We start from the raw sequence: 24,130 nt of genomic DNA on the forward strand, positions 1-24,130 counted from the left end.
TAAACAATTGATTCAATTTTAATTGCTTCCTTAAACGTTATTTTATTTATTTATTTATTTATTTATTTATTTATTTATTTATTTATTTATTTATTTATTTATTTATTTATTTATTTATTTATTTATTTATTTATAAGAAGTTAGTTTATGCTTCATAAGATCTACAGGGATTAACATTAAAATTATTTCGAGTCAAATTTAAAATGAAGCTTAACTTTTTATATTTATTTCGATGAAATCAAACTGGTAAACATTTCTTGTAATCAATGTATCTACAGCAGATATTTTATTAGGTGTCCTGTTAAAATCTCATAGATGATATGATTCAAATTCTGTAATTAGCATTTAACACTCCTGTACAATCGGTACCAGGTTCAACTTACATTACCATTATTTCTTCATGTATTCAACCTATCTCAATACGTTCAATGCAGCTCGCGTCTTACTGGGGCTGTTCAACAGTCAATCGATCCAACGTTATTCCAAAACTTTGACACATTCATTCCCAGCCATAATAAACTATATCTGTCGGTCTGTCATAAATATAAAATGGTCCTCAATACACTTTCACTATGTACGTTTTTCCTCCTAATTAATCTTCTTCAATACCCCATATATATGTATTAACAATAACCGATATCTCCACCCTGACCTACGACCTCTGATCTCTGACCCTCATTCTAAAGTCACCCGGTGCTTAGGCGTTTCTTCACGATTCTCCATTCAGTCCCCGCCGAACCTTCTTTCATACCTGAACTCAGCCCTCAGCCCAGTGTTTACCGGACGCCACATTCGTGATCAAATCTCCCCAATGCGTTAAGGTCGGATGGAAATGCAAGGGGCAGAATGATATATGGCATTGCCTGAACAGGTGAATCGAAATATGTCAACAATCTCTCGTTTTGTGCAATGTGACCATCACATTGAGATTTGAATGGCTTATTGAGGATATCGGGCTGTTTGTGTCTGTGGTGAGGTTGTGTGTATTGCAGGGTGTGTTGTGTCTACGTGTCACATCAGACATGTCAAACTGCACGCAGTTCATGCCCGAGTGGTAAGATGTACATTTCATGTTGTCGATCACGGTTCAAATGCGTCAGATGTCAAAAACGACAAGGTGCATTTAATACAGTCTGTTACATAGACGTTTTCTGTGTTCCCTAAACATAAGTTTAACAAATATGGCAGTTCATAATCCTAAAATAATGGCAACACAAAATAACGTTTTAAAGACATTTATCATTCTAATTTTGATATACATGCATATTCTGACTAAAATGGAATTCATTTCTATAATTTTGAACATAAATTATAATTGTTTGAATTCCTACAATCTAGTCAATAGTTTTACTATTTATTATGATTAACCCGGTTAAGTTTTAAGGACAGGCTTGACCCAAATTACGATTGAAATCTATTGAAAATGTAATCGAAGATTGAAACGACGAATGAAACTTATTTCAGATATGATATGTGACACTTGTTGAAGCCCCAAGGACACCTGAAATTGAATACAAGTTCGATAACCAAACTGCACACGTTTCTAGAATTAATCATGTCGATGATACGCATCTTTTCAGGACAATGTCAATTTCACGTTACGTGTACATATCACATTTGAACTGTCAATAGCCGAGTCCTGTAATTCTGCTAATTTGTCCTCATGCCTTCAAGCTGAATGCATTCTGATCAAACCCTCAAGTCCGAGGGGATCAGTGACAATGTGCACGTGGGATTAAATTTGTACCTATTCTTGTTAATTCTGTCACAAATTGCACCGAACCTTCCTTTGATGTCGCAATGATGGGTAGCTATTGTAGCACAACAATTGCCTCTTTCAAGTGAGGGTAAAATACATGATAGCGCTTCAGGCGGATATTATGTGGAAAATTACAGGAGAAAACCTATTATTACGGTCAGACAGATAGGCTCCGGACATTTGATCAAGCTGTTGTCCACCTAATGGTCAAGAAGAAAGATTTAGCTGGACGTAAGTCGGTGAGAAAATGTTTTCATCCCAACCCTTCTCTGGAGCCTGTGTCATCGACAGCAGTTGACTGGACGTAGACTGACCATTCAACCACTACGGACATGTCAAGATGTGACTATTATGTTAAATGCAGATCATATTGTGTAATTTTGAAATAATATTATGCGTTATGCTTAGTTATCAACACTTAAATTTCTGTTAATTCCGCAAAAGTTTGGAAATACTATGAAGCAATATTTTTCTTATTTGAAATTGACCTTTTAGGTTTTGAGATATAATTTTAAAGTGTTTCCATTTCTACTTACTTAGAGTGTGAAACTGTAACGATTACGCAAGCAATTGATACGACATGTTTATCGTTTGATTGCTGTTTGGGACGCTCAGACAGTTTAACATGTTCGCATGTTGCAGTGTGTAATCCCCTCATTAATTACACCGTCCTGCTATCTGTCTGTCTGTCTTTCCCGACTTTGATCAGCTGTGCTCCAGACATCACGTGACGTGTAATACACGTAATACCTCATAATATTACACCCAAAGTGTGTCTGACCTATGTCCGGCGTGTAACTAACAGGTCACGTGATGTCCAGTCTGTCTAGCGATAAAGGATGACCGTGGCTTAGGTTTATCATATGAAGATCTGCAGAGCGACAGGCTACAGCGAAACGGACATCAATTCTCACGAAAGGACTATGAAGCTGTCATTTGTCACGGATTATACAATCATGTCGCTCAGCTAAAGCTCGTATCCTGCCTAACTGCGAGAAAGTTCACTTGAACAGGCACAGAGATTTATGTGAACATTTACGGGAGGTGTGCGAACGTTGTTGGAACTGTGAAAGGATTACCTCTGACGAAAGGTAGGATTCCCAAGCGATAATTCACAATTAACATCTGTACAACTTTCAACTGACATAGGACAGTGTCGTGTATTTAACCCTCGGTTTACTTTATCTTCAGAAATAATTGTAAGTTCCCAACTTTATAGCGAACCAAACAAGTACTGACATAGGACAGTATCGTGTATTAAACCCTTGGTTCACTTTATCTTCAGAAATAATTGTAAGTTTCCAACTTTATAGCGAACCAAACAAGTAACCCTCTCTAACATTTGGGTATTGAATATCATCTAAAGCATTTAAACTACATTTAGAAGTGATGTACATAAAGGCAAGACATTATGGATATGAACTTCATTATTTTGAGGGACTCGACGTTCTTTCATTCAGCCGATGAAGGAGTAAAAATACACCCCGAAACGTCGTGTTTGTCAAAATAAGAAGTTAACATCAATAAATTCTTGCCGTTATCAACACATCTGATATGTGTGGGTCTTTTACTGTTGGACAAAAGAATTACATGCTCATATTTCATGGTGCCTAAAACGAAAGCAGCAACAAACGGTTACCCAATGTGATGCATTTCATACCTTAAATTCCAGTGTCTTCGGGACTGTTCTCGGTCAAGTAACGGGTTGATGTTTGTAATTCCTTTGCCAATTGCAATTTTCAAGGATATACTTCCTTTTGCTCAAAAGTATATGCTAATTGAACGTGAATGCAAATATCACCCCATCATTGAATTTGCACACGCCGATTACATTTGCACATGTAAGACAAATAAGGATTTTGTAAAATATGCCCATGAAGCACCGCAGTATCTATAAATATCACCATACAATTCCCCATACAACTATCAAGACCAGTAAACCCAGCAGTTATTCACAAAGATTATAAAGAATTGTGGTATTTTTGCAATCCCAGAAACGCGTCCCTGCCATTTTACCCAATCTGCATATGTGTAGCTTTAATGACCATCTGAAGAAAAGTTAAGGCTTTTAATGTCTTCTGTTTCGTGTGAGGAATTACACCAACCACATAGTTTAACAGTTACGACATTGACAATTTACTTCGACCGACAAAGAATTCGTAGTTTCTCCGTCTCCTGTCTTATTACCGCTGCGAGGTCTTGTTTGCGGGGCGATCTTGTCCTGAGCTTACGTACCAAATTCCACACACGGCTTTGTAAAAGAACCTTTGAATGGCAAATCCCAGCATTTATTAAGTTACAAAACACCTCTGTTTTCTCCGATTCAAAAACGTATATGTGTGATGTCTTAATACACGACGACCTTGACGAAAAGCATGTGGTCTCTGAACCACATTCCAACACATATCCCCAGCATCAGTCGTTAACAGTTTCATCAAAGCATCACAAATAACTTACGTTGAGGGGAGAGCGGGGTCATGGAGTGGTATCCTTGCTTCTTGGAACAAAGCATTGTCCCTCCATTACATGTGGGCTCTCGCCCATGCCAGACAATCTTGGCGGTCCACGAGGTTCCAGAATGGAGGCAGTGTTTGTCTGATTTGCCACACAGCTTCTTGTATTGTTGTGGGATTACTGGGCATGTACGTGTTGGAAGTGATCCGTAGTCCCTCTCGGTAGGTGGGGAGGGTGTGGTCCCCGAGGGTAGGGAAAGTCAAAGATAGATATTTAGATGAAACCAACCCCGACATTATGTCTCGGTTGTAAGACAAAGAATGCGACTATTCACCCCTCCCTGTCTTGAAGTAGTTTTTTATCAAAGCATCGAAAATGCCGTTCAAATTCACACACCCAGGTATGAAAGTGTTCTCATGAAGTGACGCATACAGAGCATATTCGTTTTTGTATAACCCTTCTCATGTTGATATTATGTTTACACTATATTTAATCGTGATCGGGTACACCCGTGGTAAAACGAAATTTATTTATTTGGCTTTTCAATATTTTCATCTGTTAATTTTCCGAATACTTGATTCATAATTCAATATATCAAACGTCATAACCCACCGAATAGACATGAACAAGTCATGTCTTTTTCTACCCTTTTAATTGCTTTTGCGTTGCGATATCGCTAGTTCAAACTGACCAATGGGATTACCTCATTTTACTCTCCATTACTTACCTTGCATTTCATTGGCTGAGATTGTTGTCGATATTAGACATAATAAGCAGTAGTATTGTCATTTCATACAATTCACTCAAAAGATAAGATCAGAATAATATGGGAATTTAGTTCACGTATGTGTTGATATTCATGAAATTCAGACAATTCTTCAAAAAGCAGCTGATGCATTCTCACGAGATTTATTCCACCCTCCTATCAAATATGGCGTCACTCCATGCATCCCAGATGCTGAGTCAGTCTAGTTCCGATTTCAGTTGATGCAAACCGTCCTCCTTCTACCTGTGTTAAACACCTCCACAAACAAAGTTAACACTGATAGTTTCAAGATGCTATCAGCATCCCAGGCCTGTGTTCGGGATATCCTGTAATGTGTGTTGAGACAGGAACCCGATCCGCAGCCATTCCTCGTGTGAAAACATGACATTATTAACCTCTACCTGATGTTGCACAAACACAAAAGAGCATATCCCCTCGTTCATATCAAGTTATATACTGTTGACATAAGTCTGATATCTAACAACATATCTTCTGAGAATGTTTTTCGACTTTCACACAAGAATAGTTCGAATGAAATGAAACCAGAGACCCGTTGGCTGTTGCCAAGCAAATGTAAACCAGAATCGTAGGACTGTCATTTATTCATTAATAACTCGCATAATCCAATTCAATTAAAAAAGTTGAGAATTTATCAAAGCAGAACATTTGTGGCCTTTTTATGCTGCATTTTAAAACCTATTTTCAGAAACATTTTTCATGGTGAGAATAGGTACAAAGATATGGATTAATATTCCAACCCCTTGAGTTTTATTGATAGATCCTCAGAAATCCTTACCACAAAACCGTTATATGTCAATTGATATGTACTAATATGGTGAAACTACGGTGATTGTTTGTCGCTGTACATGAAGCATCGTATTTCCACCCAGGCTGTACAATGCTCTAATGATTGCCACGCAGGATACTTGCCTATGTCTCGGTCCAAATGAGATTGATTTCTCTTTGTTGTTCTGCTCTCTCATCCGGGGTTCAGAATGGGGAGCACGTTGGAATCCAGCGTTAGCACTTGTCAAAACATCGGGGTCACCCACATTCGGTGCCAAACACTTGTTCTGGGAGCATTCGGTGGTCAGAAGGTGTGATGGTATCAGGAATTGGAACTTGGTATTCTACAACGAGACCTTAACCTTATGATTTGCCATTTAGGATGGTGCCGGTTGCTGATTTCATAGTGCAGTGATTCTGCAGAACAGATCCACACATTTGTATTTTCCTGGAGTGTTTCACGATCATTCGTTCTGGTGTTAGTGGTCAGTCTCGGACACGTGAAATCGAGGACAATCTGTTTCAGTGCAAGTACATTGTATATGATGAGAACTGTAAAGTTAATACTGAACTTGACCAATTCCATTCGCTGGAGTGCCACTTATTTGAACGTGAAGACGTTTCAGAATTCTCGATGCGTTGATCATCACATTTTAGAAATGTCAACACTCCTCAGTTCAAAGGTATACCGTGAGCTTCGATAGTTTTGACGAGAACCATCAACTGCACTTCATCAGAGGAACACGTCTCCCTACATCGTTAACGGCATGTTACCAAGGACTTGAAGGCAGTATTGTATACATTCCCATTCCAGCATATGTTTAGTTGTGGCATCAGTCCTCGCGCTTAAGTACCAGCACATTCCGAGTCGTTCCCCCGTGCCTGACTTAGTCGTGTTGTGGAATCGAACCGTGTCTTGTAGTGGGCTGTTTTCAATCCCATGTTGTAGCGGAACAAGGAAACACGGGGTTACAGCTGATAGTATCGGAAAACGTGACAAACACTAAGTTTAGGGCATGTTGGCTGCTGGTGAGGTCTGCAGTCGGGAGTCTATACAGAGATAGAAGTGAACTGATCAATACCGTGGGAAGTTGAAGTTTCTTTTACGGTAGGTTAATATTCACTGACACATTGAAAGGCATGTTTTTAAATAAATGTAATTAAGTTTTAATTTATTTACAAAATATAATTCATGAACACTGGTAAATGAATAATGACTGGTAATTAGTAATGACTTTATGTTTAAATACTACGAGTAACCGCTCTAATGATACGGTTATATCATTGTGACATTTAACAATAATATGCTATGAAATATTTAAATGTAAAAAATGAAAGATGTTGCCTTAATATTTAAGACCCGTGAAGATCCGGGTTAGAATTGATCTTCAGTAACCAATGGTTGTCGTAAGGGGCGACTAAAGCGATCGGGTGGTCAGGCTCCTTGACTTGGTTGACATGTCATCGTATCCCAATTGCGTAGATCGATGCTCATGCTGTTGACCACTGGATTGTCTGATCCAGACTCGATTATTTACAGACCGCCGCCATATAGCTGGAATATTGCTGAGTGCGGCGTAAAACTAATCTCACTCACTCACTTAATATTTATGATTATAGTCAAAATATTTACAAGTGCTGATACATTTACACTCTGAAAGACGATTGTGTGAGGTTAATATAATATTGGACTATTGTTGCTATTTGTAATGCTTTATCAAAGAGTTCAGAAACAGAAAATGAAAGCTGTGTTTGCCGTCATGCTTAAATAGAATCATAACCTTGCATTATTGCATATTTTTCTGGAATGCATTACAAATACGTGAAAGTATTGTACATAATAACAAGGCATAGCACTTAATCTTCAAGACGCACTAAAGCAACGACGTATTTCAACGTTATAAAACAGCATTCCATGACACAAGGAATGAGTTTTCCAGAGTGTTTCGCCGCCGACATAAAGCAAGAACATTTTAGCATCACAGAAAAGAAATGTCGCAAGTTCTTGCAATATCTGAATTGATTAACAGAACATATTTCCTAACCCATCTGTTCGGATATTTTCGTACACAAAACATAATATCAACAGAACCCATTACGTCTATACTCCGTGCAGCACGTGTTTTTCCTGCGTCACGTGACGTATTCCAAGAATTCTGTCACAAGGCCATATTCCAGGAATGATGCCAATAAAGACAAAATATAAAGGTCTGGAACTAATTTTGTTACCGCCGGGCGCCCCATGAGGTGAATTGATTTGGTGTTTTGGGCATTAAGTGTCGTATGTGCCTTGCTTTTGAGCCCGGCAAGTTCGGTATGCCCATATGGTACCAGCGACAATCCTGGGAGGTATGTAGACATAATTAGGGACACAGTTACTGTGACGTCGGGCCCCGATTGAGCATTGTTAAAACCTCACATCCATTTTAGTTAGAACAAAACTATCTGCATCCTCAAAAAAGCCAGGGCTATTATCAGAGTGTTTCCTGTTCGAGAGATCGTGGGATTCAGATTAGAAGGTAATTCACCTATGTGTTATCTAGTGACATTATGTCTGCTTGTATGTATACAGGTGATGTTCCTGTAGTTATGTTCATGATTAATTTTTATATTTGGAGTATAAGTTTCCCTTAGGTGCCTAAGGGGCGGTGGGGTTAAGTGGTTAAAGCGTTCGCTCGTCACGCCGAAGACCCGGGTTCAATTCCCCATATGTACAATGTGTGAAACCCATTTCTGGTGCCCCCTGACGGGATATTGCTTGGATATTGCTAAAGGCGGCGTAAAACTGAACTCACACACCTTACGTGTCTAAAGCGACGCAGTTCACAGTGCACAGCGGTGTGGCTTAAGTGTGCGAGAATCCTGTGATTCTTGGTTCGAATCCTAGACTCGCCTTCCTTAGGATTCTTGGTGCCATGATTCTCAGGAATATACCCGTGCTTGTGGATTTTTTTTTTTTTTGGATTTTTTATTCCATTTCAAGTCTCACATAAAATACATATGGCAAAGAGGACAACATCCAAATATATATGTATATAGCTTCAGTGATGTTTTGCAAGGTTATATATGACATAAAAGATAGTATTGCATACATATACTTGTGGATATACGTGCTTGTGGATTTCATCAAAGTGGTGAAGGGTTGAGATCACTTGAGGCATGCTCACAAAGTAATATGACTAAAGTTCTTATCTACAGTTTCTCCACACTCATCAAGTCTTGCTAGAAGACGTTAGAATGGTATTTGTTGTTAACCTGCCTGGTGATTGGTATCCAGGGAGATAGAACAAAGATTGGTCGGGTCGGAGTTAGTGTAGCGTAAGTGGGGTATCTCAGTGGGCTATCACTTACCGGCATTTAAACATGCCGACAGACAAACAAACACGTACACACATGCGCATGCACGTCGTTAAAGAAGTGCAAAACTCAACTGCCCGTAAAGATTCGGGTTAGAATTGGTCTTCAGCAACCCATGAGGCGACTGACGAGATCTTGTGGTCAGGCCCCTTGACTTGGTTGACACGTGTCATCGTATCCCAGTTGCGTAGATTGATGCTCATACTTTTGATCACTGGATTGTCTGGTCCAGACTCGATTATTTACAGACCGCCGCCATATAAATTTAGCTGGAATATTTCGGAGTGCGTCGTTAAACAACAAGCAAACAAAACTCAACAAAACTCAACAAAACCAAACTCTGCGTGTAGCATTGTGTTAACCATTCCATCAATCAATTCAACATCTAGCGTGGGCGTACTTCCATCAGCTCATTTTAAATGTAAAACATTTGCACTAATTTTTAACAATAAATCAGCTGTTTCACGATGGCCTATATAACACGGTGTCGCCAAGTGCTTGCTGTGTTATTGTGACGCGGATAATACATGTAATATAACGGCAGTATGTCCCTGTCATTCACAGCTGTTGTACTAACAACAAAATTGTTGTATTTGTGTCAATGCCATAGTCACGGAAATCTATAGTAGTGTATTTCATATGTGAAATCTACATTGCATGCATATATGCTGAGGAAGGCTTAGTAGATAGCGTATCCAGTATCCAGTTATTGACATTCTACAATGATATTTATTCTTTATCATGGTGTGTATCGGTCTACAATTAATAGTAACATTACAAAATACTGCTACAATAACGTCTCTTTGTTTTATCGTAATTAATTCTGAATAGGTCTTAACTTACAATTTGTGATGTATCATTTAAATGTATTTCACTTTTGTTACTGAATTTGACACCCTCTTTCTGCAACTTTTTTCTTATAGTAAACAATACTGCCACAGGAACATCTCCTTGTCTCAATCCTCATTAATACTGAAAATTATCAGCTTACTGGAATTTGGGATATATCATTGAAATCTAAGTCGTCTTTATAACTTCATTTGATATCCTCTGTATTCAGCTATTTCTTACAGTAGAAAATATTGCTACCAGAACATCTCCTTGCACCACTCCCAATTAATTCTAATAAGTCTTGAATTACTACATTTTGGGGATGCATCATTGAAATTTAAGTGGTCCCTGTTACATTATATGATACTATTTGTCTACAACCATTTCTTCCATGACAGGAATACAGCACGTGCTTGTCCTAATTAGTTTTCTGTCGGGATTAAGTTGACATTGATAAATTGCGGACACCCGAGCATGAACAAGGCACCCTGTCCCTTGGGTATGAGTCGTCGAAAGATCTACCCCCGGGTATAAGGATCTGACCCCCACGGCTGGTGGAAATATTTCATGGTTTAAAGTCTCCATTGTTTCAAGCAAGATGACACTAATTTATTATCTGCGTTGTATCACGTGATGCACTCACGCGGATCTTGAAGTGTCCCCTTTCAAAATACGATCAACGTATGGGATTACGGTTTCGTGAAATTGGAACTGAACAAATGGTTAACTGGTCCCATCACGAACCCTCGCGTGTGGAGATTTATCATACTCTAAAACGATATAATGTTCCTTTTTTGTACCAAATTGACAGTGGACTGTAATAACCGCAAGGGCAGGAAAAGGTCTAGGTTCTGATACTATCAAACTTGGCAAACTACCATAATTTGTATTCGTTGTATCGAAGTCTTTTGTCTCATTGTTACAAATATTGATTGAATGAACTGATATGACATAAAATTGCTATTATTTAATCGCATGCTTCCTTAAAATGCTACAATGTAATTGTCCCTCGCCAACAGGATAAGGCGGCTAAACCTGAGAACTCATGGCGGTGGGACAAGGGGTAGTAGTGTGTAGGGGTGGGGGTAGGGCATTGGGGGTTGGGCTGTTGATTTCAGGTTTCTAATGTAAACAAGAATATGTGTCTTTTATTATTGTACATTTATATAACACTAAATATAAGAAGGGAGATCAGACAAACCGATTTCAATCTTTGGCATGTATTTCATGCTGAATTAGGCAGCTAACGATCTTAATCTTTATTCAATAGTGAAGAGGCCACATGCACAGTATATGCGATCTTTAGATTGATAACCTCAAAATTGATAACCTCGAGTTCGTCATATCCGGAGTTCGTGATACACTGAGTTAGTTCTATTTTAGCGAGTGTGGTTTTAAGCCGCTCTCCTCAGTTTTCGTGCAAAGCCACAGTTGGGGTCACAAGAAATGGGTTCACTGTTCGCGTGGGCGAAATCGAACATGGTTCTTTAGCAAGGCGAGCGAACGCCTACACCACCTTGCTATCCAGCTGCCGCTTTATTTACATCAACGTTGTGTTCCGGTTTTTAAAAGTTAATCTAAACACTGAGTTGTATTTAAATGCTCTAACTGCCTTTGACGTTTAGTTTGCCGAGCTTAATGGAAGTATACACGGCAAGAAGATAGTATATTTTATGTTTACTGGTTACCATGGAGAGACTGTTCCTTATATACTGACAACAGCAGTTAGAGATAGATTCTTGACATCTGCCTTGCAAAGAAGCATTTGGCGTTAATTTTTAATACCCAATTGCCTTGAGTAGGGTTAGAAAGAACAGTCCAACATCAAGTCTTTTATCATGTTTATAGAAATAGGAATTATTCATGATTTACCTGTGGAGTAATTGAGGCATACAGGTACGATTTGATTTCGCCCAATCAAGCGAGGATAAACAGTTGGATTCTTCCCAATGTTTATAAAGATTTCATTATTGTTTTTGGCCCCCTTGGCTCATTCTTCAGCGCATCAAAGGTTCCCGCGTGTGTTTAATAGGGCGAATCTTGGCACAGCCATGCGACTTGCCTTGGCTGTTGTTTCAGTGGCTCGCGACTAAGCGCCAACAGAAGGTGCCTGTAAGACCGAAATCTTGCAACTAGGATTTTCGGCAATATTTTGGGAACAATTAGGTCTTTTATGTTTGCATCTTTTGTTTAGGAAAACACTTGAAAGAGGATTCTGTCAATCAGGTGAATTGACAGCCATATGTTCATGCCAACAGTTTACCTGGTTGTTACATAATTCATTGAATTAGGTTGAATTCTAGTTTTTTCTTTACACAAAGATAAATGTTATCTTTTATGCATGGTATTGTATTGTGGAATCAGTGTTAATGGTTTCCACGCCAGGCACGCAAATTTATGCATTCTCTGTTTAAGAATTGCATTAGAGATTAACGAACTTGCGACATGTGAATTGTATCAGCGAGTGTTTTAGAATATTTGAAACTGGACAGTTTAGATGGGCATAAGTCATAGGTGTCAGTATTGTTTATTTCGTGAATTATTGATTGTTATAAATCAGCGACTAAAGTGAATATGATTAGTCCAATGTAATCTTAAAATATCGCCATTTACTTTAATCACGTATATCTTCTCCAGATAATGCACTATTCAGTTGGTCACCTTTCCCACCTTACACTTTGAATGGTGGGGTGGGTGGGTATTGGTAGTATGGGGTAGATTTTCTGAAGTATTGTAGGTAATATTACCGTAAGTAATATTCAAACACTCTCTTGAGTGCATTTTTCATACTTAAAACATGAACGTTCGACTGTTGAGGATCCTGGTGTCGAATTCTAGTTTTCATTTCGAACATCACAGGCCGTGGTACTAGTTTTTGTATCCTCTTGTACCGAGTTAATTAATCTCAGACCCTTAAAACATCCAACTGAAACCATTTTCTTTAATTATTCTTTTATTAATTATATTATTCAGTAATAAAATCCGAAAAAACAAACGTAATATTGCCTCATGTACTATCTACCATGCAGAAGTCGTTTCACAAATTCTCATTTCATACCGAAATCAATAATCTTTCCTTTGATTGGTTCGCAAATGAGTTTGTTTTGGGATTTCGTTGTTGTTGTTTTTAAATCATAATTAAAATGCTGATACAGGTGTCATCAGTATCAATAATGAAAATCGATTCACGTCAAGAAATCACAATTCCTCTTTAATCAACGACACCCATGGGTGTCAGTTTCTCGTAATTAAGATAAGGTGAGTGCTGATCGGAACAAAAACGTTCCTGATTAGTTCTCGAAGCGTTCTTAATCAAGTTAGACACATTTTTCCAATGTAACCTCTCCTGAATAATGAGTTGTATTCTACAAAACATTTACGATAATGATCCTCATCCTCGTGGGAGTTCAAGACAGGTTCGGTTGTCATGGAATAATACTAGAAGGTGCAGAATGTTCGTTTTTGTGACAATATTCCTTGATTTAAAGGTTTGTCCGCTGGCAACTCGACAACAACCTGTAAAAAGTATCAAATTAATTTCCTCAGCTCTATAACGTGTGCTATTTCATCTCCAACTGCCACGAGACAGATTTTCAGCTTAGCGTCGACTGGTGAGATGTGTTAATTAACTGGAGGTATTTTCATAAGCTCAAAAAATCCATCTCGTTTTCGTTTTTCGTACGATCTACTTCAATGTGAATGCAATAAAAAGAATCAAAGATATATTAATCCGATAAGAGAAGCAGATGTAATCTTCGTGTTCATATCAACCAGATGCAGAGGCAGGATGACTGATGCGAGCAGCATGCTTCTCACGTATTCGTTAGAGACAGCAATGCCCAACGCGGCATAAAAAACACCAAACATTGCTTGCCAAACATGTTTATGTTGTTAATTTCCTCGTTTTTCACGAGGACGAAACGCGACTTTGTTTCCATTTTCACAGCACCAAGGCGGTTGGTAGCCTGAGCTTAAAAACTTGAATTAATTAACATCGGTTCAAATATCCCACATGACTCGAAATATTGCATTAAAAGGGGTAGCGTGCTGTCAATCGTTTATTGCAATATCAAGAGAGGCCTTGCAACCGCAATATTGCTTGCATGTTTTTGCTGTCAAATATCCCACACTTTATAACAATTGAAAAGCACATTGTCAACCGGATGTATTAACGCTTAAATCCTGTATAGAGAAATTGAAAATATTTTTTCTTAAAGTTTTTTTAAAGCGTCAATATTACTTTCATTTTTTTTCTGTTCCGCATCTTATATTTCATATGCATATCATAATATACTCTGCATGTGGAGGCTGGTAGTGGTGTACATTTTTTCGTTAACGAATGTGTGTTTTTATGGAATAAAACGTAAAATGTAGACAGGTTTATGAATATATAATAACGGAATAGAGTTGTTTATGATTTACTGGTTCAGATGGGCCCCGTTTCATTTCAAACGTCCCAAGTAGTATATCAAACAAGCTATGCATAAACTTTTGTTTACTTTCAAGTGAAAGAGAAAGAAAATTCAGTGCCTGATTACATATTCACCTGTCGTATGTCAGGTCATAGGTCAATCTGTGTCATGGGTCATATCCTGACATCTATCAACAATCATTAGCGACCTTTCTTACCTCCGTGTACAAACACACAACGAATAGTAAGTAATTAGTGACCACTGTTTGTTTAAGCAGGGACTGACCTACGGGTGCCACTGACCACTGGCGATGCCACGGCTTAGTCAGCAAAATCCGACCAGTGGGCTCAGTACACTAACCTGCTACAAATCACACTTGTACAATAGGTTTAAGGTCACAGGCAACGAGCTTTAATTTGCCCCGCGTTGTTTAATGTTTGTGTAATCTGTCACAACAGACTGACTGACTTAGTGACAGTATAAACAATTGGCTAATTACAGTAAGCAAAATGAAATCTATGTAATCAAATCTGCAAGGATGCTGGATTATAATCCGACTACTTTGATTAGAATCTTCTAATTTGTGTTGACACGGATTTGTTTTGAATCGGTCTAAAATAACATTACAAGAAAATACTTGCACCTTTCAAAATTTTAATATCTGATTATGTATTCTGAAATTTAGTAACATGTCCTATCCATCATGCAGTAATAAATTTCAAGGAAGTGGTCTCAGGCCCGTTTAACGTTCGTAAATGTGTTTTATTATCATAATCAATCTAGAGGACAGAGATAACTTAATATCTACAAACACACAAATTTGATTTGTTTTACACATTATCTGTACGAATGGCAATGAATTGTCTGTCATACAGACCCTGAAACTAATATATATACCCAGTGTGGCCCATGCAAGTCTAAAATATGTGACAAGTTTAGATTACCGAAGTATCTTGAAGAAGATATGAACTCCTTTGTATTATATTTTATGACTGTAATATAGAAACCGGTTTCTATGTACAATGTGTTCATTTCATAGACTGGATCTTAGGCCAGCCAAAAACCACTTTCGTTTACCACTTGTTGTATAGAATTATTAAAACCATATGAGGGTTGGCGATACGAGCGCAGATGAGTCCAGTATGAATTCTCATTTGAGGAAAGTATGTGTCTATAAAACACTGACTAAAAATTAAAATAATTTGACGATTATTTATATGTGTTCCCAACTGCGAAACGAACGAAATTCCTCTTTCACTTTAATCACAAAATGACAAACGGTGTCTTGGAGTCTCTTAATATTAGATGTATCCAGTCAACGTTTCTACCCGCGATTTGTCGCCTCATTTTTCGCTAAACCCGATTTCCTCCACTGGTCTTATCGTCATATGGACGATACCCCAGCCTACTGATAATAATCTAACCGATCCACGCTCTAAATCTCTTCAGACTGAACTGGGTATTCATCCAACACAACAGACAATAAGCCAAGCTGGGAAGTTTTCCAAATTAGGCCGTATTCAGTTGGTCTTACACAGAGATGATGTCGCCTGTCATTGTATGGGGCATTCGTTACCTGCAGGGCTAAAACAAGAGCTATATTTTCCTTTCAAACATGTAGGTTGTCTACGATAGTTCCAGCTTGCTACAGGTGGGAGACGAAATTGACACCGGTAGCCGTGGTATAGTTACACTAAGCAAAGAAGGCGGGGAGATGATGGCTGAATTGCAATTAATGTGGCCGTTCTAGCGTGGTCAGGCGGTACGAGAGAATGGCAGTCGTTCGTTGGTTGAAGGGACGGGGTAATTGACAGTTGGTGCGCATGCGTTGTAGGGATTTTCACACGGAGGGGAGTAGTGTCAACACTCAGGGAGGCTTTTGTAGCAGACGCTCATTGAAAGCAAACTGCGACATGGGGTAGAGAAGCCGTTGGGAGCTCGATAACAAATGACATTCACACGTTCACAGTGGGACTGACATTGTTTTTCCAATGTATCTTTTCAGATAACGGATTGGAAGAAGATGATGGGAGTATATATGGAGTAAGGAATGTTGCAAGGCAGTGAGTGAAGGGACGTTGATCAGGTGAATCGGGACAGCTACCTGGAGCAGACGACAGTGAGAGAGTCCACCACACCGGTCAGCGTGTTGTGAAGTGGACAGTGTGTTGGGATACAGGGATGTTGTGACCACGGCTTGGGTGTGAGTAGTGACTTGATTGAGTGAACAGATCTCCCGCTGATCACAAGCCCTAAGATAACAATACTGCAAATTAGTTCAAACTGACGAACGTGGATAAGGTTGTGATAAACTGTCAACCTTTGTCATTGAGTGGACGAGATCATACCTGGGCACGGATATAAACCATCCCAGTTTAGATTCCTCCATACATCAGTGTTGTACTTTGGAACGCGCGTGAACAGTCGAGCAGACGACACTTCAGCTGTCAAAGATACCAGTGACTTTATTGAGTATTTATATCAAACTGTCAGTGAATTTTCCCCACACAAGATCACGCGCTGATACAGAAGAGGAAGCAGACGACAGTTGATCTCCGGAACAGACGATATTCACACGAGATTGGAATAGCGTTACAACGTCCTTCGTTATGACGAAGTCTCGGTGACAGTTACGTGATGGAGTGTGCTTGTACCGGACAGAATTCCTAAAATCGTATTCGAGGGAAACAGGAGTGTTTCGCATCCTTGTGATCTGAACTAACTGTCATCCGCGGAATCTCGAATTCCGCTTTCTACTTAGTGGTTTACCGGATAATGAGGTTTGTGGTCATCGTCATGACAGGAATCGGATTCACCTTCGGCGTCATCATCGGCCTTTTCGTCCAGCTTCCAGTGGACACCTTACCTGCCGACAACAACTTCATCGGTTCAAATGGAATCCTTCGTCACCGGAGAAGCCTTCATGGACTCGATTCACCCCAAGGCCAGTATACCCTGTCCAGTGATACGAACGCAGACAATGAGAGAACTTTATCTAAACCAATTCCCATCCGTTCGCCTGATCAGGAAATCGGACTGGGTAGCCTTGTGCACAATGCAAATAATATTGGAAGAAAAGACTCCGCTTTCTTTGATGTGAATGAAAACCAACCAAGCAGAAATTCGGATCAGGTGCAATCGAACTTTGGGCAGAGTAAACAGGAGAGTAATTCAGTACATTCCGCGGGGGACAGGTCGCCCGGAGGAAGGGTGGATACGGGCGCTTCCTTAACCAAGAACCAGGCGTCGGTGTCACTGAGAGTGAAGGTCAAGTCGAACTCAAAAGTTGCAGCGGCTATGGAGAACAATTCAAAAGCTAAGGCCCCAGTTGATGGTGATCAAGTACTGGGTTTAGCCCCGATGACATCGGGCATTCACTGGGCGCGAGATCTAGAGAGTCAGTGTCCAAAGGGATTTACCAAGACTGATTCTGATGCATGGAGGATTAAGTCAAAATCTGCGTCTATTGTGAAGATGGAGGAGGGTTGTGGACGTATGCAGAACCGCCTGGTTACGTTTGATGACGCTTCTAAAGCGTGTGTGAGGTACAGACTCAACACAGACCAGATACAAGGGGAGATATACTCCTATTACCTTGCCAAGCTTCTAAATATGACCAACCTACCCCCATCTTCCCTCCACAGAGTGGACAGAGTGAGTGACCAGTGGAAGGCCGTCCATCTGGATATAGCAGACTCTATGTGGGCTGACGGTAAGGTGGTCATCCTTACCGAATGGGTGGACAATCTAAACCCTGCGTACATTCCCGAACCCTTGAAAGAGAATTCAAGGAAAATTCACCCTTCTGATGAAATGTGGAGAGGTAAACCTCTCAGTCATGTGTGTGATTTAATGCAGTGGTCAGATTTGATTGTGTTTGACTATCTGACCGCTAATCTTGACCGTATGGTCAACAATATGTTCAATCGCCAGTGGAACGAACAAATGATGAATAATCCAGCTCATAACCTTGAGAGAGCTCCATCGGGGAACCTTCTCTTCCTGGACAACGAGTCCGGACTTTTCCATGGATACCGTTTATTGGACAAATACACGGGGTATCACTCCGCACTGTTGAAGTCACTATGTGTCTATAAACAAAGCACCGTGGAGGCTGTGAAAAAGTTATATAGAAATGACAATATAGGAAAAGAGCTTCATAGACTTTTCTCAGAAGAAGAGACATTGCATTCCTCCTTGCCGGATATCCCACAGAAAAATATCAAAATATTGAAAGAACGCTTAAAAGACGTTTATAACCAAATTAGTCAGTGCGAGTTGCAGTACGGCAGCTAACTATTGTGATAATAATTACATTAAGCCTCTCATACACGACTGGGGGTATACTAAATACGTAGTCCTGTTAGTTCGTACAATACTGCAAGTATTAATACTATCAGGGACTAGAGTATGCCAGTATTAACTGTTCTTTGTGTGTCTCGATTGTATCATCCTAAATTTAAAGTGCACCTAAGTGAAATATGTGCTATGTGGTTTAAGTGCTAATACTCCTAGTCGTGAATGGGTGGTAATGTTACGATGACGACCCTACTGTCAGCCGGGGGTGAGGCGACAGGGTGAGGCAGTGTAGTAAGTTTATTCCTGTGGGTGAGGCGAGCACATTACCAGCACCATAAAGCTTTTAATTTAAAAAAAATCATTTGTATTTTCCTTGTTTTATATTTACCAAATTTCGATGCAAATGTACATGATGAATGTACGTGGATTTTGTTGTAATGAAATTTCAAATATTTAATGTTCTCGGTGACTGTTAGATATCTCGCATTCCACTGATACGGTATCTGTAATGTGTATCGGCGAGATCGTGGACTGTGTGATACATAGCCGTTCTTGATGGGCAGCAGCATGCTCTATATGAGCCTGATATGTGTGCGTGACACTTGCCTCATCTTCAGGTGATAAGCTAGATGGTAACGGGGATACAAGGGCTATTGTGATGATAACAAGCGATATCAAATATTAGCAGAGTGCAGTGATATCCCAGTAACAGTCTCACTGTAACTTTAACGTGATAAGTAAATACTCACTCCAGAAGTCGTTATAACGACTAAGATATGTTCCGAAGTCTGTTTGGTCATATTTAAAACATTTTGTTAATTTTCTTTTCTGATTTGAAACCATATTGTGTAATAACTTTCATTTAATGAATTCTTATATTATATTTCATCATTTTCACAGATAATATGTCATGGTCAGGAATTGCGATATATTCCATGTGACTTGTGTGTCATGATTTTACAGTTTTCGAATTTAAGTATCAAATAAAATTAATGTAAATTAAAATTAGTACTGTAAAAATATCAATTGAAATTACCTCTCATTATCTTGCTTTTTAAATATACGCAGACATTGCAAAATAATGTACATCACGTGGTATGTTTGGATATTATCTGTTGATGTTATTATGAATTGTAGCTAATTGCTACATTGCTAATTACATGCTAATTACGAATTGTTACTAATTAGCTATGTCTGGTCACCCCCGAACAGCATTATCTCACCACGCCAGCTCGTGGTATGGGTCGTAATCCTCAAGTCTGTGATTGTACAAATACAGGAATTGCATTCCAAATGTCTCTTTCATTCCAGTCATTGTATATAACATGTCATAATGTCTCCAAGAGAATTGTATATATGTATATCTTTATGGGGGTACAACGTACTTGATGACAATCAGAATTCTGTGAAGGAAATTCCTTCACGCCTCCTGCAAGTGATGAAAGTCATAAAATAAATTATTTTTAAATAATTATATCTTTGTTTGAGTCTACTTCCTGTTGAAATTGATTGATTGATATGATTCACTGCACCAAAATGTTAATCCGAAAAAAGGTATAGTTGCAATCTATAAAATGCAGTCTGTTTTACTATATGTTCTGTTTAGCCAACGTTAGTTTATAGCAGTGTGTCACAAAGAGCATGGACTCAGAACACATTGTTTTATAGCAGTGTGTGGGGGCGGTGGGGTAGCCTAGTGGTTAAAGCGTTGGCTCGTCACGCCGAAGACCCGGGTTCGAATCCCCACATGGGTACACTGTGTGAAGCCCATTTCTGGTGTCCCCGCCGTGATATTGCTGGAATATTGCTAAAAGCGGCGTAAAACCATAGTCAGTCAGTATAGCAGTGTATCACAAAGAGCATGGACTCAGAACACAGTGCTTTACACCTGCTAACCACGTTACACATACTTACACATCAGTGTTAAAACACACACAGATGCCACATTGGTATGTAACGAAACTTCGGATAAGTCGAAGTGAGGGGAGAGTTCCAGTATGTGAAATTAAATCGTTTATATATTTAAATAAACATTCAGTGGTGTCCACGTATATGCAGTGACTTGTGTAGATCGATGCTCATGCTGTCAATCACGGTCCAGACTGGTACAGGAAGCCGTTATCTAGTTGGAATATTACAGCGTTAAACAACAAACCGATAACTGACTGACTGAGTTTAGTTTTACGCCGCTTTTAGCAATATTCCATCGACATCACGGCGGGGGGACACCAGAAATGGGCTTCATACATTGTACCCATGTGGGGATTCGAACCCGGTTCTTCGGCGTGACGAGCCATCGCTTTAACCTCTAGGCTACCCCACCGCCCCAACAAACCGATAAACAGAAGGAGGAAGGATGTGTTTCCATGTCACATATTTTATTTTGTCAGTGAGTGAGTTTGGTTTTACGCCGCTTTTAGCAATATTCCAGCGTTATCACGGCGGGGGACACCAGAAACGGGCTTCACACATTGTGCCCATGTGGGGAATCGAACCCGGGTCTTCGGCGTGACGCAGTCCTTGGGCCTTAAAACAAATACACCCGCAAAACAACATTTAAATCAGTTTCATCCAAGATCGTTCGATACAAACCCATTACATTGTTAATATTATTTGTAATATAATCTATTTGCTGTTGATTAAAACAACGTGTACAGGGTTTTCCATCGCTATCTGGCAATAGTTTTCAAACACCAACGGTCTCGTTGAAATCGGATTTCACAAGTTCCAAGCCCTGAAGGCGCCGAATCAAATAATTCCAGCGAAAGAAGCCCCAGGTGCGATGTCGTGAACACAAGGTTGAACCCGTGCAGTTATTTGAAAAGTAACAAACATTTGATAGCAGCGTTTAACCAGAAACGCCGCATTCCTACATCCCGGGAGAGTGAAAAGATGCTAAACGGTCTTAGGTAACTGGAAGTGGGATCTCGATGTAATTTGAACAGTGCGTAATTTCAAGATTTGTTGTTTCGAGATGATGGGCTAGTCAACCATCGTGTTCTCCAAGCTGTAAAACAAATTATCTCGATCAGGTGATATGGCCGATCTGTCAAACTAATTTTCACGAAACAGCGACAGAATAGACACGTAATACTGGAAACGAAATATAATCATATATGTGGAATTTTTTAATATCTCAATTTCATTTAATTTATTCGAATAGTAATAATAACATTGGGAGAATACAAAACAAGGAACTGAAAACATATGAATCATGAAGTGCAGAATTCTTTTCATTTTTTTACTAGATATTTGAAAGGGTGTATTTGAGTTATGTTGATATTGACTCAGGTATCCTTTGCAATTAAAACAAGACACGATCAATTCCTATATAATTGAACAAGTATTGTAATATTTACCTAAATGGCCATCGTTCACTATGTCTTCAAATTTGCACTGTCTCAGACATGTACATTTCAGCCTGCAGATGTCTATTTCTCTCCGGATGTGTGATATTCTCGTGTTGAAAGGTATGTCAAAACAAACACAACGGACTGAAATGAACACAGGTATGTTTCAATCGCATCCCACCCTATGTTAAAACTTCGATTTTTCTTAATCTCAGCCGCAGCTGAGTCGGATGTGTTGAGATGTGTTGTTAATGTCAACACGGTGTTTGTGAATCGCACTTGGGTCGCTAATAAAACTCTCCAGTGTTTCAAGACAAGTATTTTCAGGAATATGTACATATGGCATAATATCGTATTTGTGCGTATTCGACCTACAGTTCTGGGGCGATGGGGTAGCCCAGTGGTAAAAGCGTTCGCTCGTCACGCCGCAGACCTGGGTTCGGGTCCCCACATGGGTACAATGTGAGAAGCCCCTTTCTGGCTCGTTAATTCGAACAACTGCGATCCCGAAATACCGTCTGTGAGGGCGCACATCGTTGATAACAAGACAATACGCTATGTTTCTCATCGATCTGTACACAAATCATCTGAAACGGTGCCGAGGGGTTAAAGTTTCATTCTTCACGCCGAAGACCCCAGTTCGATTCCACACACGGATACAGTGTGTGGAGCCCATTTCTGGTGTCCCCTGCCGTGATATTGCTGGAATACTGCTAAAAGCGGCGTAAAACCATATTCACTCACTCATACAGTTCTACACTGACGGACAAAAGAAAGTATACACTGATGTATGAAAATGAAACAAAAAGGTAATGGGTGGTGATGTATTTGACACGGATGTCACTGGTCATGCCGATGATTCCGCCAACCTATAACGTATATATTTTTGGAAAAGCACATTTCTAAGTGTATGCTTTATTTTTGTTAGGCAGATTAGTGTAAAATTAATACATAGATTTGTGACGACAGCGTAGAGACAGTTGACACGTAGTTCATCATTGGGTTCATGGTACATATGTAGGTCGAGTGTGAAGGCCTATTTCCTTCTTATAAATGATACGCAATTGATTGTCGTTTAACGTCACGGTCAGTAATGTTCCAGCTATCGTCCTACGACCTATATAAAATTGAATCTGTGTTAATGTGTGATATTATGAGTATAAGTCTACGTACAATGGCATACTGTACAGAGATTGTACATCTAACCTCTTACAACATACATGTTTCTGGGGACCAACCGAAACCCAGCACATACACACAGTAACATACACATGATCTTCATGTGGCGCAGCCATTTTTGGAATCGAACATGGGTTTTGTAAACACATGCTATACTTGGGGTTCTATTTTCTCAATAAAGTACAGATCCTAGGACTGCGCAATATAACCGGTTTACCGGTATTTACCAGTTCAGACATGAAAACGATACGTATTGCGATACGCTGATCGAAAACCGGTATTTTGACTTGCATTCGGAAAACTTCGTAACACTCGGAAATCTTCGGATATTTCCTTTTTTAATTTGTGCCAAATGTTATTCACACTTTCATTTTAAATCATGAATAAAAGTTGTTATTAAAGCTTAATCAAGCATAGTGATTTTGCTGTGTATTTGCTCTATAAATCAAGCATTACCTCGATTATAAGTAGTTTTTTGTGTAAAAATACTTCACGCAATATATTGCAATACATATCGCAATACATGCTTTCGCATCGCAATATATCGCAATATGAAAATTCTCTGCAATACCCACCCCTAACAGATTCTAGTACTTTTATTGGGTAGAGTCCCACACGGGATTCGAACCCACATCCTCAAGGTCAGGCACCAAATCGCCAGCACACAAAGTCAGCCGTCTAACCCACTCAGCCAACGCAGATAGTGCAAGCCCAGATATGGCATGTGTAACATTTGACCACTTTCTAAATGGCATTGTGTATTCACTGGACTTTATTACTTACAGACGATCTCACCACCTACAAGACTGTAGTCCGAGTGAAAATCACTCGATAGCATGTTATCGATCGAATACAGTTCACAATTTGCAATCTTTGGCAAACTGGTAATATTTAGTAGTTGATGAAGACAAACGTTCAAACAATTGGCAAACAGAGT

The 24,130-nt window shown here is 39.4% G+C and overlaps 1 protein-coding gene across 5 annotated transcripts in view; it reads left to right on the forward strand.

Annotated features, from left to right (window-relative positions):
- Window positions 1-20,138, forward strand: part of LOC124259091 (four-jointed box protein 1-like) — a 53,129-nt gene extending 32,991 nt beyond the window's left edge. For 4 of the 5 annotated variants that reach the window (XM_046693179.1, XM_046693181.1, XM_046693180.1 and 1 more), the window contains one exon: window positions 16,371-20,138. In XM_046693179.1, coding sequence (XP_046549135.1) covers window positions 17,141-18,661 — 1,521 coding nt within the window. In that variant the 5' untranslated portion in view covers window positions 16,371-17,140 and the 3' untranslated portion in view covers window positions 18,662-20,138. Of the gene's footprint in view, window positions 1-6,854; window positions 6,874-16,370 lie in introns of those variants that run through there. The other variant, XM_046693183.1, reaches the window with a different exon arrangement.
- Window positions 20,139-24,130: the final 3,992 nt, after the last annotated feature.

The sequence above is a fragment of the Haliotis rubra genome, unplaced genomic scaffold (genome assembly GCF_003918875.1).
Source record: "Haliotis rubra isolate DU_JTF1 unplaced genomic scaffold, ASM391887v1 Scf71, whole genome shotgun sequence".
Classification (NCBI taxonomy): Eukaryota; Metazoa; Mollusca; class Gastropoda; order Lepetellida; family Haliotidae; genus Haliotis; species Haliotis rubra.